Source organism: Spea bombifrons, chromosome 4 (genome assembly GCF_027358695.1).
Source record: "Spea bombifrons isolate aSpeBom1 chromosome 4, aSpeBom1.2.pri, whole genome shotgun sequence".
NCBI classification, from domain to species: Eukaryota; Metazoa; Chordata; class Amphibia; order Anura; family Pelobatidae; genus Spea; species Spea bombifrons.
Genome location: NC_071090.1, coordinates 102896868 through 102909810, shown reverse-complemented (window position 1 = coordinate 102909810; position 12943 = coordinate 102896868). Strand labels below are relative to the sequence as shown.

At 42.4% G+C, this 12943-nt stretch overlaps 1 protein-coding gene and 1 long non-coding RNA gene across 2 annotated transcripts; both read right to left on the bottom strand.

Annotated features, from left to right (window-relative positions):
- Positions 1-1331: 1331 nt before the first annotated feature.
- On the bottom strand, positions 1332-5429 carry PRR36 (proline rich 36). The gene is made up of 2 exons (XM_053462184.1): positions 4366-5429; positions 1332-1919 (listed from the first exon to the last, which is right to left on the bottom strand). Exons 1-2 carry the CDS (start codon positions 5399-5401, stop codon positions 1606-1608), a joined length of 1350 nt encoding a protein of 449 aa, XP_053318159.1. The 5' UTR covers positions 5402-5429; the 3' UTR covers positions 1332-1605.
- Positions 5430-9174: 3745 nt separating this feature from the next.
- Positions 9175-12650, bottom strand: LOC128490345 (uncharacterized). The gene is made up of 4 exons (XR_008353940.1): positions 12595-12650; positions 11271-11414; positions 10158-10236; positions 9175-9220 (listed from the first exon to the last, which is right to left on the bottom strand). It is a non-coding gene; the product is annotated as an uncharacterized LOC128490345 (long non-coding RNA).
- Positions 12651-12943: the final 293 nt, after the last annotated feature.

Below are 12943 nucleotides of genomic sequence, written 5' to 3'. Positions count from 1 at the left end.
GCTGACTACAAAACAGGCTCGTTGATGTGCTGGGTCTACCAAGATAAATAAGTCAATTGATGTCTATGGAACGCATTTCCTCGTTAAGTAGCACTGGCATCGTCGCTCTCCCCCACCAACTTCCATCCCTGGAACACAGAAGTTTATTCAGCGAACAAAGTATGTTGAAATATTTTATTGGTATGATTAATTCTGAACCCCTGTTTCTTTGCTTGGTGTATTTCAAAGGAGACTTCAGCCTTTGTATGCCTATGATAGCTGTGTGGCCCTTTTAAATTTTTTGTAGCGTCCCCCATATTCAAATGCATATGCCTTCTGCATGATATAAATTTTCCCCATTCCCAAGTTATATGCTGTTCAGTCCATGTGTACCGCCAGTCAGCTCCAGCACTTGTTTGGCGAGTGTTCCAGGGGGTCTAATGATTCCTTATGTGGAAAGTAGTTTTATGCAGGGCAGTTAAGATGCAGAATACACAGCCAAGTGAATTCACTAAGTACTCAAAATTCTTCTGTTTGTTTTTTTGTTCTTTTCCTATTTTTCTTGATTAATGGATATGAGATGCACTTTTTAACCTTTAGCATCTATGTATCTTTGACCTCAGAAAATGATATGGGTGACATCCAATTAATTCCAAGGTAAGTTGGGAGTTATTGTTTTGGGATTTTAGGTACTGTGCATCCTTATTATTTTTGTATCAATTACAGTAATAGTTAAAGGTCAAATTTTTTTTGCACGGTTTATCTATACTCGCAATTTATATGATGTCGCCAACTTCCCTAAAACTGTGTGGTTTAATTGGAAGTGTGCCCAAAGATGTCAACCCTACTGGAAAGTGAATAGTTTTGCCATTACGATTTTAATTTTGCTAGTATTTGGAAATATCTGGAATTAGTCTGAGTTTCAACTAAGCCTGGTGTATCCCCTCGTGTGTTAAAGCCCAGCCCTGAATAAATAGGGCTTTAGTGAGATCTTGCAGAAGAGTTTCTATTTCAAACCCTGCCCTCCAATAGGAATTCTGGAATAATCCCAGTGATCTTCTGAAACAATGGCTCAGCATACTTACTGAGATGACTTCCAAGAAGTCTACCTATATTGACAACTATACATCATACAAGACCAGCTCAGCCGTTCCTGTCCAAGTAGCTCACTGGGTTTGGCCTTTCATGATGCATAAAGAATTAGATGCATTAAACCATATCTCATCTGCTTTAATGAATAAATCCTAATGCGTCAGTCTTGGACTGTGAACCACTGATGCAGCTCACTATCCATGTTACCAGATTTCTTGGGGGTAAAATGGTCATAAAGCATAAAGTCCATGATTGAACAATTCTTTCTTTTAAAAGAGCAAATATTTTTATTAATAAATTACACAACATGTACCGCATACTGCAGTGCTAGGAGCTGACAAAGAGCAAAGCTTAGTTAAAGTAAGCTTGAGGATCTCCTGACCTTGCAAAGCTGCTCACAATCACATAGGTTACTGTCCAGCACGCGCTGCTTTGCACACAATGATGAGCTACTTCCACACATACACACACACAATGCCATGTCCATCATTCTCACAATGCTATGAGCTCCTCATGGGTGGAGCTTCCACTGGCTCAGTGGAATGTTTCCACTTCAACTACTGTCCAATCCCCTTGCGGGGAGGCATCGCCCTCAGGGGAGAAGCTGGTGACTGATGTGATGCTGGCGCGTGATTCATCCAGAGGAGAGAGCAGATCTGCCCACCTTCCCAGTTCTACTCCTCGCACATTGCCACGGCCCCCTCCCTCTGAAGCTGCAAGCAGCAGTGTCCGGCTGATAATCTGCTCCACCAGCCCCAGTTCTGTCCCTCTGGGGCCACGCTCCTGATGCCCACGCTCTGACTCATAGATAGTGTATAATCCATCAGAAGGTTGGGCTAATTGGTCACCTGTAGAGAGGGTCAGGGAAAACTTGACATCATTATACAGTGTGATGAGCTCAGTTGGAGTTTACATATAGTTTTTATGGGTCAGTGTTGTTGTAATGATATTCCCTGTGGGTTCGCTTCTCTTTTGAACATATATTTATTGTTTACCATATACCTGGTAACAGGTTATCTTCAAAGATCAAGGCCATAGTTAATACGCTATATGGTTCAAGCTTTAGAACCTTCACACCTAAAGCTGTCGTTATTCCCTAAACGGGTTCCCTTTTGGAAGGACACAAGCTAGGCCTGGGCTCAACCAGATCCCCAGTCTGGTTCTCCAAGCCGCACACAGTCAAAGCCAGACTCGCCCTCGACATGGCAAGGTCCTCATGGGACCCAAAAGCGAAGGTGCCATTTTTACCCGGTTCAAGCTCCTCCTCAAATTACAAGATAGGCGGTGGGTTCGAGCTCACACCGGCAAAAAAAGGTAGCCTGTACCATCTTGTTTACTAATCTTCAGCTTAAAGTGCATTAGAATCTGAAGGGCCATGTAGTAGGGATTAGTGACGCTAACTGTTTTCTTCACTGTCCCTGCCTCCCATCAATCCAAGCAGTTATTCAACCAGAAACTCTGCTCAGTAGCTTACATGGAGGCTGCCTCTTGATATCTATCAACAATCCCAAATTTGGGTAGAACATGGGGGAGAGCAATGTGATGGTCACAACCCAACCTATGTATTGCAGGTAGAGCCCTGTATGGAACGTTTCTGCTGATTTGTCTATTTTGTTGGTTCTTACGTCCTTGCGCCAATCTATAGCTGAACCCAACCTCAACTTTTTAAGACTGGGAAAAAATCTCTATATATTTTACTGTATGTTCTTTACTAGAAATCTCTTTTATCTGCCTTCCTGATTCTTTAAAGTCTTTTTCTAAATGCTTTTAGCCAATAGTTGAAATCATTGCGATATTTGGCCACACGCTACTATGATTTTTTTCCGATCTCTGTGCTGTAGCGACTAACATTAGGCACCTGTTAGACCGCAAGCATGTCCTGAATGATTACAAAATTGGCAGATATATCCACAATGTGGTAATAAAATCCCTTAGTATAAAAATAGTGGGATCTTTTGATGATTTTGGTTTGAGGATCAGTTCTAAGGGCATTGGAAACCAAAGATCCCTTTCCTTCTCTATCCCATTGACAATAAAAAGCAATACATTATTAATAAATCAGAATGATCTTCCTTTACCCATTTCAAGCTTATGCGTATGGGTTTTTTGCAAGGCCAAGAACTACATCTTAGGACTACATCAGGGGAAGAAATAGGGGCACAGGGATTTTGGTTCCAATAAGGCAATCTGCTTCTAGTATAGCGGCAAAGAGGCTGCCACCAAGTCACATCTGTCTCCTTATGGAGAATGCACCACTGCCCAGTGCCTCCATGATTCAGGCACTCCAGGTAGCTGTGTATACTTATAGACAGTCCCTATATAAAGTATTCCACTCAATTATTAATGTATACTTAGCATGGCGGTGTGGTACGCTAATGACTTTTATAAATGCCAGCTTCCATATAGCAGGTTATAGGCTTTCTGAGATACAGGTAGGTCTACATGCGCGTAAGCGTACAGTTAAACACTAACAAGCCACATGTCCAATTCTTTTGTTACCAAACACACTCAACGTTTCAGCTTCACCACCTGTGGCTTAATCTTAGAAAACCTGCTCGCACTTTCACGTAAGAAACAGATTTAGCATATATAGCAACCCAACCATCAAGCTGCAATGAAAATAACATGTAAACATGTGTCACAGGACATAACCGTGGATGCCGCCATGCACACACCGACTACATATAGTATGGCATAAAAAAAAGCACACAGCTAGCACATATGGGTGACATTAAACACCGTCACGAAACTATGGCACACATGTGGCGCATGCATAAATAAAAACAGGTCACGAGTTGTAGAAAATAAAAGTTTATTAGAAACACACAAAAAATATAAAATAAAAATAATCTACACACCTCAAAGAGAGAAGGGTGGAGTAGAGAGTGAGAAACAGCCAGAGAACAAGATGGTGGTTCGGTGGCCTCAACAAGAATACAGCTAGGGGATGAAGAAGACTGACAAAGTATGGAACACATATGAAGTGGTACTGATGGCCCCCGGTGTATTCTTGTTTAGGCTGAACTGGGTGGTCTGCCACGTACCTTGCAGAATGTAAGAGATCGTTTACGCCTCAAGAATTCTGCAAGGTGTACCCCTTTAACCAAGTGATGAGTAACAGTGATGTGATAAACATTCTAGAACACTTATTAAGTCTGCTTTGGCAGAAGATTATGCAGAATCTCTAAGGCCTTACCCACAACCCTCGCTTACACTCTTTCCTGAAACTACGGAGGGAGGTTTGTCAACCAAGACATTATTTTACAATATCTTTGGAGCTTAGTCAGTCATTACCTCTCTGGATGTCTCCTTCCCCTGCTTTGTCCTCCTGCTCCTGGCCTCTAGCTTCTGACGAAGCCTGGGAGCAGTTAAAACCAGTCACCTCCCTTTTATATCCTCCTGCGTCACTCTCTGAATGGTCAGGGACCCCAGTGGGTGCTGGCCCTTGCAAAAGTCCCCCGTCATCTGCATTCTGGAGAGGATGGAGTGTCCCTTTGCCCTTGGAAGCAGGAGTTCCAGCTGGAGTCTCCCCTCCCTCCTCTTGCCCCATGTGGATGCCCAAGTCTGGGTCAGGTGTAAGCGTTGTGGGTGGAGAGGTGGCTACGTCGTCAGAGTGGGATTCCACTCCAGAGCTACTGTCTTCATATGTTCTCAGTTCTTCAGGGGTACTAGTCTCACTGCTGCTCTGCCCTGCAAGCTGGGGATCACTTAGAGTGCTGCAGCATGATGCAACAGCTTCGCCCTCCTCCTCCTCTCCCTTCTTTCTGTCCTCCTCATCTTCTTCACCCTCTTGGCTTAGGCTGATTGGCCTCTGTGGTTTTTCTTCTGCCTCTTCCTCCTTGAAATCAGCTAGCTCTTCCCTTTGTACCAGTACCCATGGCTCTCCCTCCCCCTCCTGTTCTACAAACACTTGAGGACACTTATGGTCATCGGTGAGCTCACCTGATTGTATTCCGTAGGTCTCGGAATGATCTTCTGGAGCCATGATTTGGACTGAGTCCTCTGACTGTGGGACTGAGGATCCCAAGAGAATGGAGGGGATTAATATTGTAGATGTCACTTGTTCTGAGCAAGAAACCTCTTGTTCTACTGGAGATGTTAGTGAGTTTGTTGAATATTTCATTAGACTCGTTTCACCGTGCAAGAATTCTTCAGTATCGGTATGGATTATAGGCTTAACAGTGGAATTGTTTACATGTTCTGGCGTGCATAATTTCCCTTCAAATGGTAAATTAGCTGGTCCAGAAACTATATCACTATGTACTTCACTAATCATAAGTTGTTCTACATAACATTCCATTGGTTCTTCTAAAGGTTTCACTGTTTCCATTGTAGATTCCGCTAAATCCTCTGCAAAAACAGGTGGGTTGCCAACTGGTTTCACTTCCATGACTGACAGTTCAGGAAAACAAGATAAATCTACTGAGGACACTCCAGGAGTAGTTGGAGATCTTGTTGGGTTCATTTCCGTCTCTTCTGATCCGCTCTCAGCTGTGGCAAGTTCGTTTTTCTTAGTTGCCTGTTCCGATTCACATGATAAACCAGATAACATATTTGATGAATCTGATGGAGATTTCACTGATTCATTGAGAGGTTGTAGTAAAATGTATGAAGATTTAGTTTCTGCAGAGTCTACTTCTTCTGAATGTTTCATTATGTCAGCTGTTGGTTGCATTATTTCCGTGTTGGGTGTTTCTAAATCAGAATCTGGTTCAACTTGAGATTCTATCGGCTCCCAAGCAGAATTAATTGGCTCTAATAAAGCTGTTACTGCCTCCAATGAATGTTCTAGTTGACTTTCAGATTTCCCTGATCCCAACTCCATCTGAGAATCAACTTGTTCATTATGTGATATTATTGGCTTGGTGGAGTCAATTGTTTTGTCTGTTGACGACTTTATGGGGGTATCTTGATATAGAGGTACTTCATCTAGCGCATACTCTGATTTTTCTTGAGAAACTTGATGCTCCAATGTTGATGCCACTCTTTCCATTGTAGGCTCCAATGTTCCATCACTTTCCTCTAAAGCTTCATTTGGATCCACCGGTGAATCTTCCCCTTCATCCAATGCCAATATTTTGTCTTCAAAAGGCTTTACATGTCCATCTGTTGATTTTTCATCTTTTCCCAGCATTTCTGCAGCTGTCATGGGAGATTCTGCTTCTGTCATTAAATGTTGTAATGGCTCCTCAAGTTTTACTGGAGAAACACTTCCTTCATCTAAAATATTTAGTGGCTCTACATGAGAAAATATTTCTTCGTCAACTGATAAGTGCACCCCTTCCTCTGATTGACTTACAGGTGACATTGGAGATTTTACTACTTCAAGTAAAGGCTGTAATGAGTTTGCACAGAACTTGTCTTCTGGCTCTATATGAAATAATGACTCATCATGAAAAATGTCTTCTTCTGCATGGTTTTCTTGTTCCGCTGAAAAATGTGCAACATCCTTTACTGATTCCGATGAATTATCTATTTCAACTTGCTCTGAAAACCTTACTGAATCCATGAGAGAACATTCTTCATCTAAATGTTCTATCGTTTCCATTGGGTATGTTACTCCTAGCGCTAAAGGTTTTACTACTTCTGCCGGTAAGCGCTCTTCCTCCTCTAAATAATTTACTGGTTCCAATAATGTTGTGTTTTCTTCATCGAAACAATTTACTGATTCTGAAGGAAATGTTAACACCCTTCCATCCTCTTTATTATGTTCTGGTTCTACTGGTATTTTTAACGCCTGCTCCATGGTGTTCTCTGTTTCCAAAGGATATGCTAACACATTGTCTAAAGGTTGTGTTTCCTCTTCTGGTGATGCTGCTGTTTCGGTTAGGGGCTTTACTGGTTCCAGTGGTGACACTGCTGGCATGATCGGAAGGATTCCTTCCTGAACGTCTTGTCCCACTACCGACTCTGTAGGTTCTACGTCCAACTGCAATGATTCAGGCTTAGTGTCCATTGTTTCTACAAAACCTGCGCATTCATTTGCTGGTTCAGATAGATCATGCATCCTGTCATCCTGTAACATTACTGGTTCAAGTGATTTAATTATTGATTCCTCTGGGGATTGGATTATATCTTTTGGAGATCCAGAAGAAATCAATTCAACCGATTCTGTGGAATGTTGTGGAGATGTTCTTGCTACCGGTTCTGCCAATAATACAGTGGACATTGTTAGTTCTTCGCATGAAATACTTGATCCCAAGAGGAGTTGTTCTACCCCTAGAGACGGTTTCTCTATATCCGCCGCTGCCTCTATGGATCCACTGTTAGGGATAACTGTTTCGGACAGCTGGTTGGGTGTAGACACTGGCTCCTCTGGATGTTCCTTTGGTAAAGTGACTGGTGCATCAAGTGTACTCGCTGGATCTGTTGGCTCAGCTTCCTCTTTGATGCCTCCTATCTCCGTTGGAGATTTAACCAACTTCAGAGGAGCTTCTAACGGTGGATCCAGAGCAAGTTCTTTTTCTTGTGTTTCTGCTAAAATGCTTAAAGGGTCGGGTACTATTGCCTGATTACCAATGCATTGAATTGGCACAGGATCAATGTTTATGAATTCAGGTGGCACACATTCTGTGTTTACAGATTCAACTGGCACAAGATTAGTGTTTACTGGTTCATCTGGCAAATAGTCAAAGTTTACCGGTTTGGCTGTCTCGGAATCAGCATTTACTGGTTTCACTGTCTCGGTTTCAGTTTTAACCAGCACGGAATCAGTGTTTACCGGTTTAATGGGGACAGTTGTATTTTTCGCTGGTTTACTTATCTTATGTGGAGTGTGTACCGGTTTACTGGGCAAAGATCCTTTGTTTGCTGATTTGACTGCCGTAGAAGGAGTTTTTTCAGGTTTAGCCAATGCAGATGCGGTCCTCACGGGCTTTACTGGTGCAGGTGAAGTTCCTGCGGTTTTAGCTGGAACAGGTGATGCGGCATTCGTTGGTTTAACTGGTGCACAGGGAGATTTCGGGGGTTTATTTTGCAGCGGTGGGGTCCGTATTGATTTACCTAAGCCGGGCACCGTTTTGATTGATTTTGTTGCAAATGATGGTGGGTCAACTTGTTTCACTGCTGCTGCTGACGCTTTAGTTGGTTTAACTGGTAATGTGGCAGTGTTAACTGGTTTACTTGATGCAGGGAGAGTTTGAGCTCGTTTAATGGGTGAAGCTTTCACTGGTTTAGTAGGGTCTGAGGCAGTGTTTGATGGTTTAACCGACACCGAAGTTGTTCGCTCTGACCGTTGACGTTGAATCTTGTCCTTTGACCCATTCTGTGTTGGTGTGCTCGCTTCCTTCCGGCCACTTCCATTCCCTCGCATGGGCTTTCCTTCCTGCGCAGAACAAGTTGTGCTTAGCTGTGGCCCATCCACAGATTTCACAGGGGAGGTTGTCTTCTCCTGATAACCCTTGTCTCGTCCCGAAATGGTAGCGGACTTTCTCAATGGCGGTTTCGCAGGAGATGCCTGACCTAAAAACAAATGATCATTGATCACTATGCAGCCTTTCCCCAACCTCACACATATAAAATCCCATCAAATTCAACCAGAAGAGGACAAAAACCTGCAAACAAGGAGAATATATCCTTCCTGACTCCAAAATGGCTAAATAACCATTACTATTGCTCCTTTCCTCAGGTCCTAATGGCTCTTTGTACAGTACTGTTAATAAACAGTCCATCAAAAAATATTGTCCCTATATGTTTTTCCAATATGCCCTCTAATGTCTAATTAAAAAAAAAAATCTTCATAATTGAGATGTTACATTTCTCTTTTTCTTTCTCTTCTCTTCTCTTCTCTTCTCTTCTTTCTTTTCAAGAATAGATACCCAAAATTATGAGGTATATCCAAGGCTGAGGTCATGCCATTTAGTTATTCGGGGGGGGGGGATACCTTTTTATACATGACAATATCTTACTTGCCCTTGCAGCAGCTGACTGACATTGAACACTGTTTCTAAGTCTACTGTCTACAATTATTCCTATATCCTTTTTGTTTAAAGATTTCCCTACCACAGCCCAATTTAGTGAATAATTTACCTTTTCCTCACATCTCATTTAAATCTGTTGAATGTATAATGATCCTGTAATACTGGCAATCATGCGTTGAGTCTTACCTCCATCTGGCACTGAGTTTGTTCTCTTGGGTGAAGCGACGGCCCTGTAACATAAGTTTTAAGATATATATATAAATTAATATTTTTTGGAGGGAAAATAACACTCTTCCAACACTTGTATTTCAGTGTGTATTAAAAAACATTATGCTACTCCTACACTGAATTACATGCCAGTGAGATACATGTTACCCCGCCACAGTAACATTCACTTCCATAGGGACGGCTTCTTCTCCAATCATACATTTTCCGTTTCACACCAACATTCGACATATAAATGTAACCATGCTATTTGTTTTCGAATGTAACTGTATGAGTTTTTTTTTTTTTATGTTACAAGGCAATATGCCATGCAGAGAACGGGCTAATGAGACTATTGATCTGTACAGTCTATTAATTTTCCAGGCTTGGATCCACACAAAGAAACTGTTACGTGTGGACTGTTGGCCAAAGGTTGGAAAACTCGAGGTCAACCTCGTGAAATAAAGACACGGATCATAAGAGCATAGAGCTTTGAAGAAGCATTCGGCCCATATAGTCTGCTTTTTTTGTTTTGCTCTAAATAAGATTCAGATTTTTACTCTGAAACCAACATTTGGCTTGAGGGAATGGAACTTTAATGTTTTTTGTCGACCAGCGATACGTTAACTCCTCAGTAGCTTTTTGTAGAATTAATAACATAATTATGAGGACTGGCGACTGGAGTAGGAGTTTGTCTTGTGTAATTGGGATGTTCTAAAATGTTCTAAAATGCACATATCGAGAACGGGTTTGATTATTAATTAATAATATTAATAATATACTAATATGGCTGGGATACACATAAGGCTATACTTCATGAAAATAAGAATGCTGTTTGGGCTTCTCATAGAAGAACTCACATTCTGGATGGGACACCAGGTTCGATACTTCTAGCAAACCGAGAACCAGTACATTGTACCCCTATTCTTCCCAAATTATATGCTATCCTTCCCCATTTCTTACCTGCCCGCAGCAGATTTTGTGAGTGCTGCTTCTTTTACCACCAATGTTGTTTTGATGGCTGAAGGCTTTGATGCAGTACCTAGTAAAACACAGTAAGAATAGATCTGTAGAACATGTAAATAATGCTATTGGTCTCATTTAGGATCTTGATGACCATACTAATATATTACAGAGGTGCCCAGGAGCCAGGTTGGTGTAATAAGAAGGAACATGGCCACTTATGCAAACATGCATGTTCCCTTCCCCATGCAATAAGATCACTAATTAACAATAATACTTTCATAATGCCAAAACAAATAACAGCCCAGCACTACAGAGTTATATATCAGGGTTAGTGGTTACTGTAATAAGATGCTATAGGGCCAATACGGCAACCATGGGATGGGTTACTGAAATAATATGTTAAAGATCTTTTAAGGCACCCAGGAGCCGGGTTACTGTAATAAGACGTTCCAGGGGTAATAAGGCACCCAGGAATAGGGGTTACTGTGATAAGATGTTATAGGGGCAATTAGGTACTCAGGAGCCGGGTTACTGTAATACGATGTTGCAGGGGCAATAAGGCACCCAGGAAATGGGTTATTGGAATAAGATGTTACAGGGGTAATAAGGCACCCAAGGGTTATTATAATAATTCAAAGGCAATAGAGCATTCATGGTGTGTTACTGTAATAATACATTGTTGGGGTAATAGGGCATCCTGTAGATGAGTTGCTGTAATAAATGTTACAGGGGTAATAAGGCACTCAGGAGCCGGGTTACTGTAATAAGATGTTACAGGGGTAATAAGGCACTCAAGAGCTGGGTTACTGTAAAAAGATGTTACAGGGGTAATAAGTTATCCAGGAGCTGGGTTACTGTAATGAAATGTTACAGGGGTAATAAGGTATCCAGGAGCTGGGTTACTGTAATGAAATGTTACAGGGGTAATAAGGTATCCAGGAGCTGGGTTACAGGGATAATATGGCAGAAAGGTTACTGTACTGTCACAAGGATAATATGGCAATAACATGAATATGAAGGCAGAGTATCTGAAGATTGATAATTGTACTATGAGGTCAGAGTTGTTATTGGTTAATCGGTATTAATCTGCAGAAGACGTGTGGCACTCACCTACAGTCCTTGAGGTCGCAGGCCGGGAGGTATCTTTTGGAGACTGAGACGAGGATCCATTTTTTATCCCCTTGGTGGTTATTATTTTCTTCGGGGTTGCCCCTTTCGCCTGGTTGGTTGAAGATTTGTCCATGTTGTCTTGCCCTGCAGTTAAGAAAGGCGACAGGTTTCCCTAATGCTTGAGCTGCCAGCGTCCAGCCGCCCTTCCTGGCATTGACAACATGCAGACCCTGTTCCTGGACAGCTTTAGACGATGAACAATGGGTATCTCTGTCCTCCGCTGCATCACTAAAACCCCCAATACCCCAGCCCCCCCCTTACAGATACTGGAGCTCTTATCTTATCCCAAGCTTGGTGCCCCCAGTACCCTGCAGATGCCAAGCTCTGAATCCCATTCAGTCCCAACGATACGCCGTTTTGTGTTTTGGGCTATTGAGTCCTAGAGGTATTAATTATACAGAAAAGCCAGATGCTGCCTGCACCTCCCACCAACCACCCCCACACAGATGTATTCATAATATAGGTACAGAAAGAGCCATATGCAGATATATGCGTTGAAAACACGTATAGATACAGCTCAGATACACGCAGACTTCCCACACAAACACGTATATATGTGTCTATATATATGTATGTATATATGTATGTATATATATATATATATATATATATATGTGTGTGTGTGTATATAATAGTCGGAAGCATTTGCAGCCACATATAGGTATATACCTGTGTTTCTATAAGGTATATCCAAGGAAAATATTTATATTTAAATCTAAATCCATAAAAAAAAAATTATGCAAAGAAGAAAAGAGAAGCAGATGAATACAGCCCAGTGCATAACACGCTTCCCACGGTGCCTGAGATTAGAGGCACTTTGCATCTGAATGGGTGTTCCCTTCCCCCAACAGCACACAGAGACACAAGGGCCAGCACATACAATGACACACACTGAAAACCACAACCGCGGGCGCTGGCATCACACACACCAACAGATAATAATGACCCCAAGGAAACCCATCAGCCATTCTGCCACTTATATGCAGGCACACAAACACATGATTCCGTGTACACACGCTAAAACGTATGCTACAATGTGTACAGAGACCGCAAGCTTGCTAGATCGGTGCCCCCTTCCTCCTTCAGTATCAGTATGTTTTAATGTGTGTTAATGTTATTAATTTGTCTTTGTTAAATATTCTTACTACCCCCGTTTGCAGCAGCGCTACGGAATCTGCTGTCGATATATAAATAAATGTGATGTACACACACACACACACACACAGTGACAGGTACACGGACGAAGCTGCACCTCTCTGCTCACCTCTCTGCTGTCGGATGAGTGTCCGTGTCCCTCCCCCGTCACTCCTTTTGCACTGAGCGGTGTGTCACTGGGGATAGACAGGAGATGGATAGGAACTGGGTACCAGGCAGGATAAACTGGCCAATCACAGCACGGCGAGTAATTTAGGAACACACCCCTTGGCTCTGACTAACCCCCCCTCCTTCACCATCCACATTTACATATTCATACTCTCCCAAGGGAGAACAAACGCTCTCTACGCTCACCAGAGACAGCTTAGCAGATCAATTCATCTCCTCCGCAACACAATAACGCTGTTCACTATATTGTGAAGGCGGCAGCTGCAGCGGACGTTCCCTCCATCACTCTC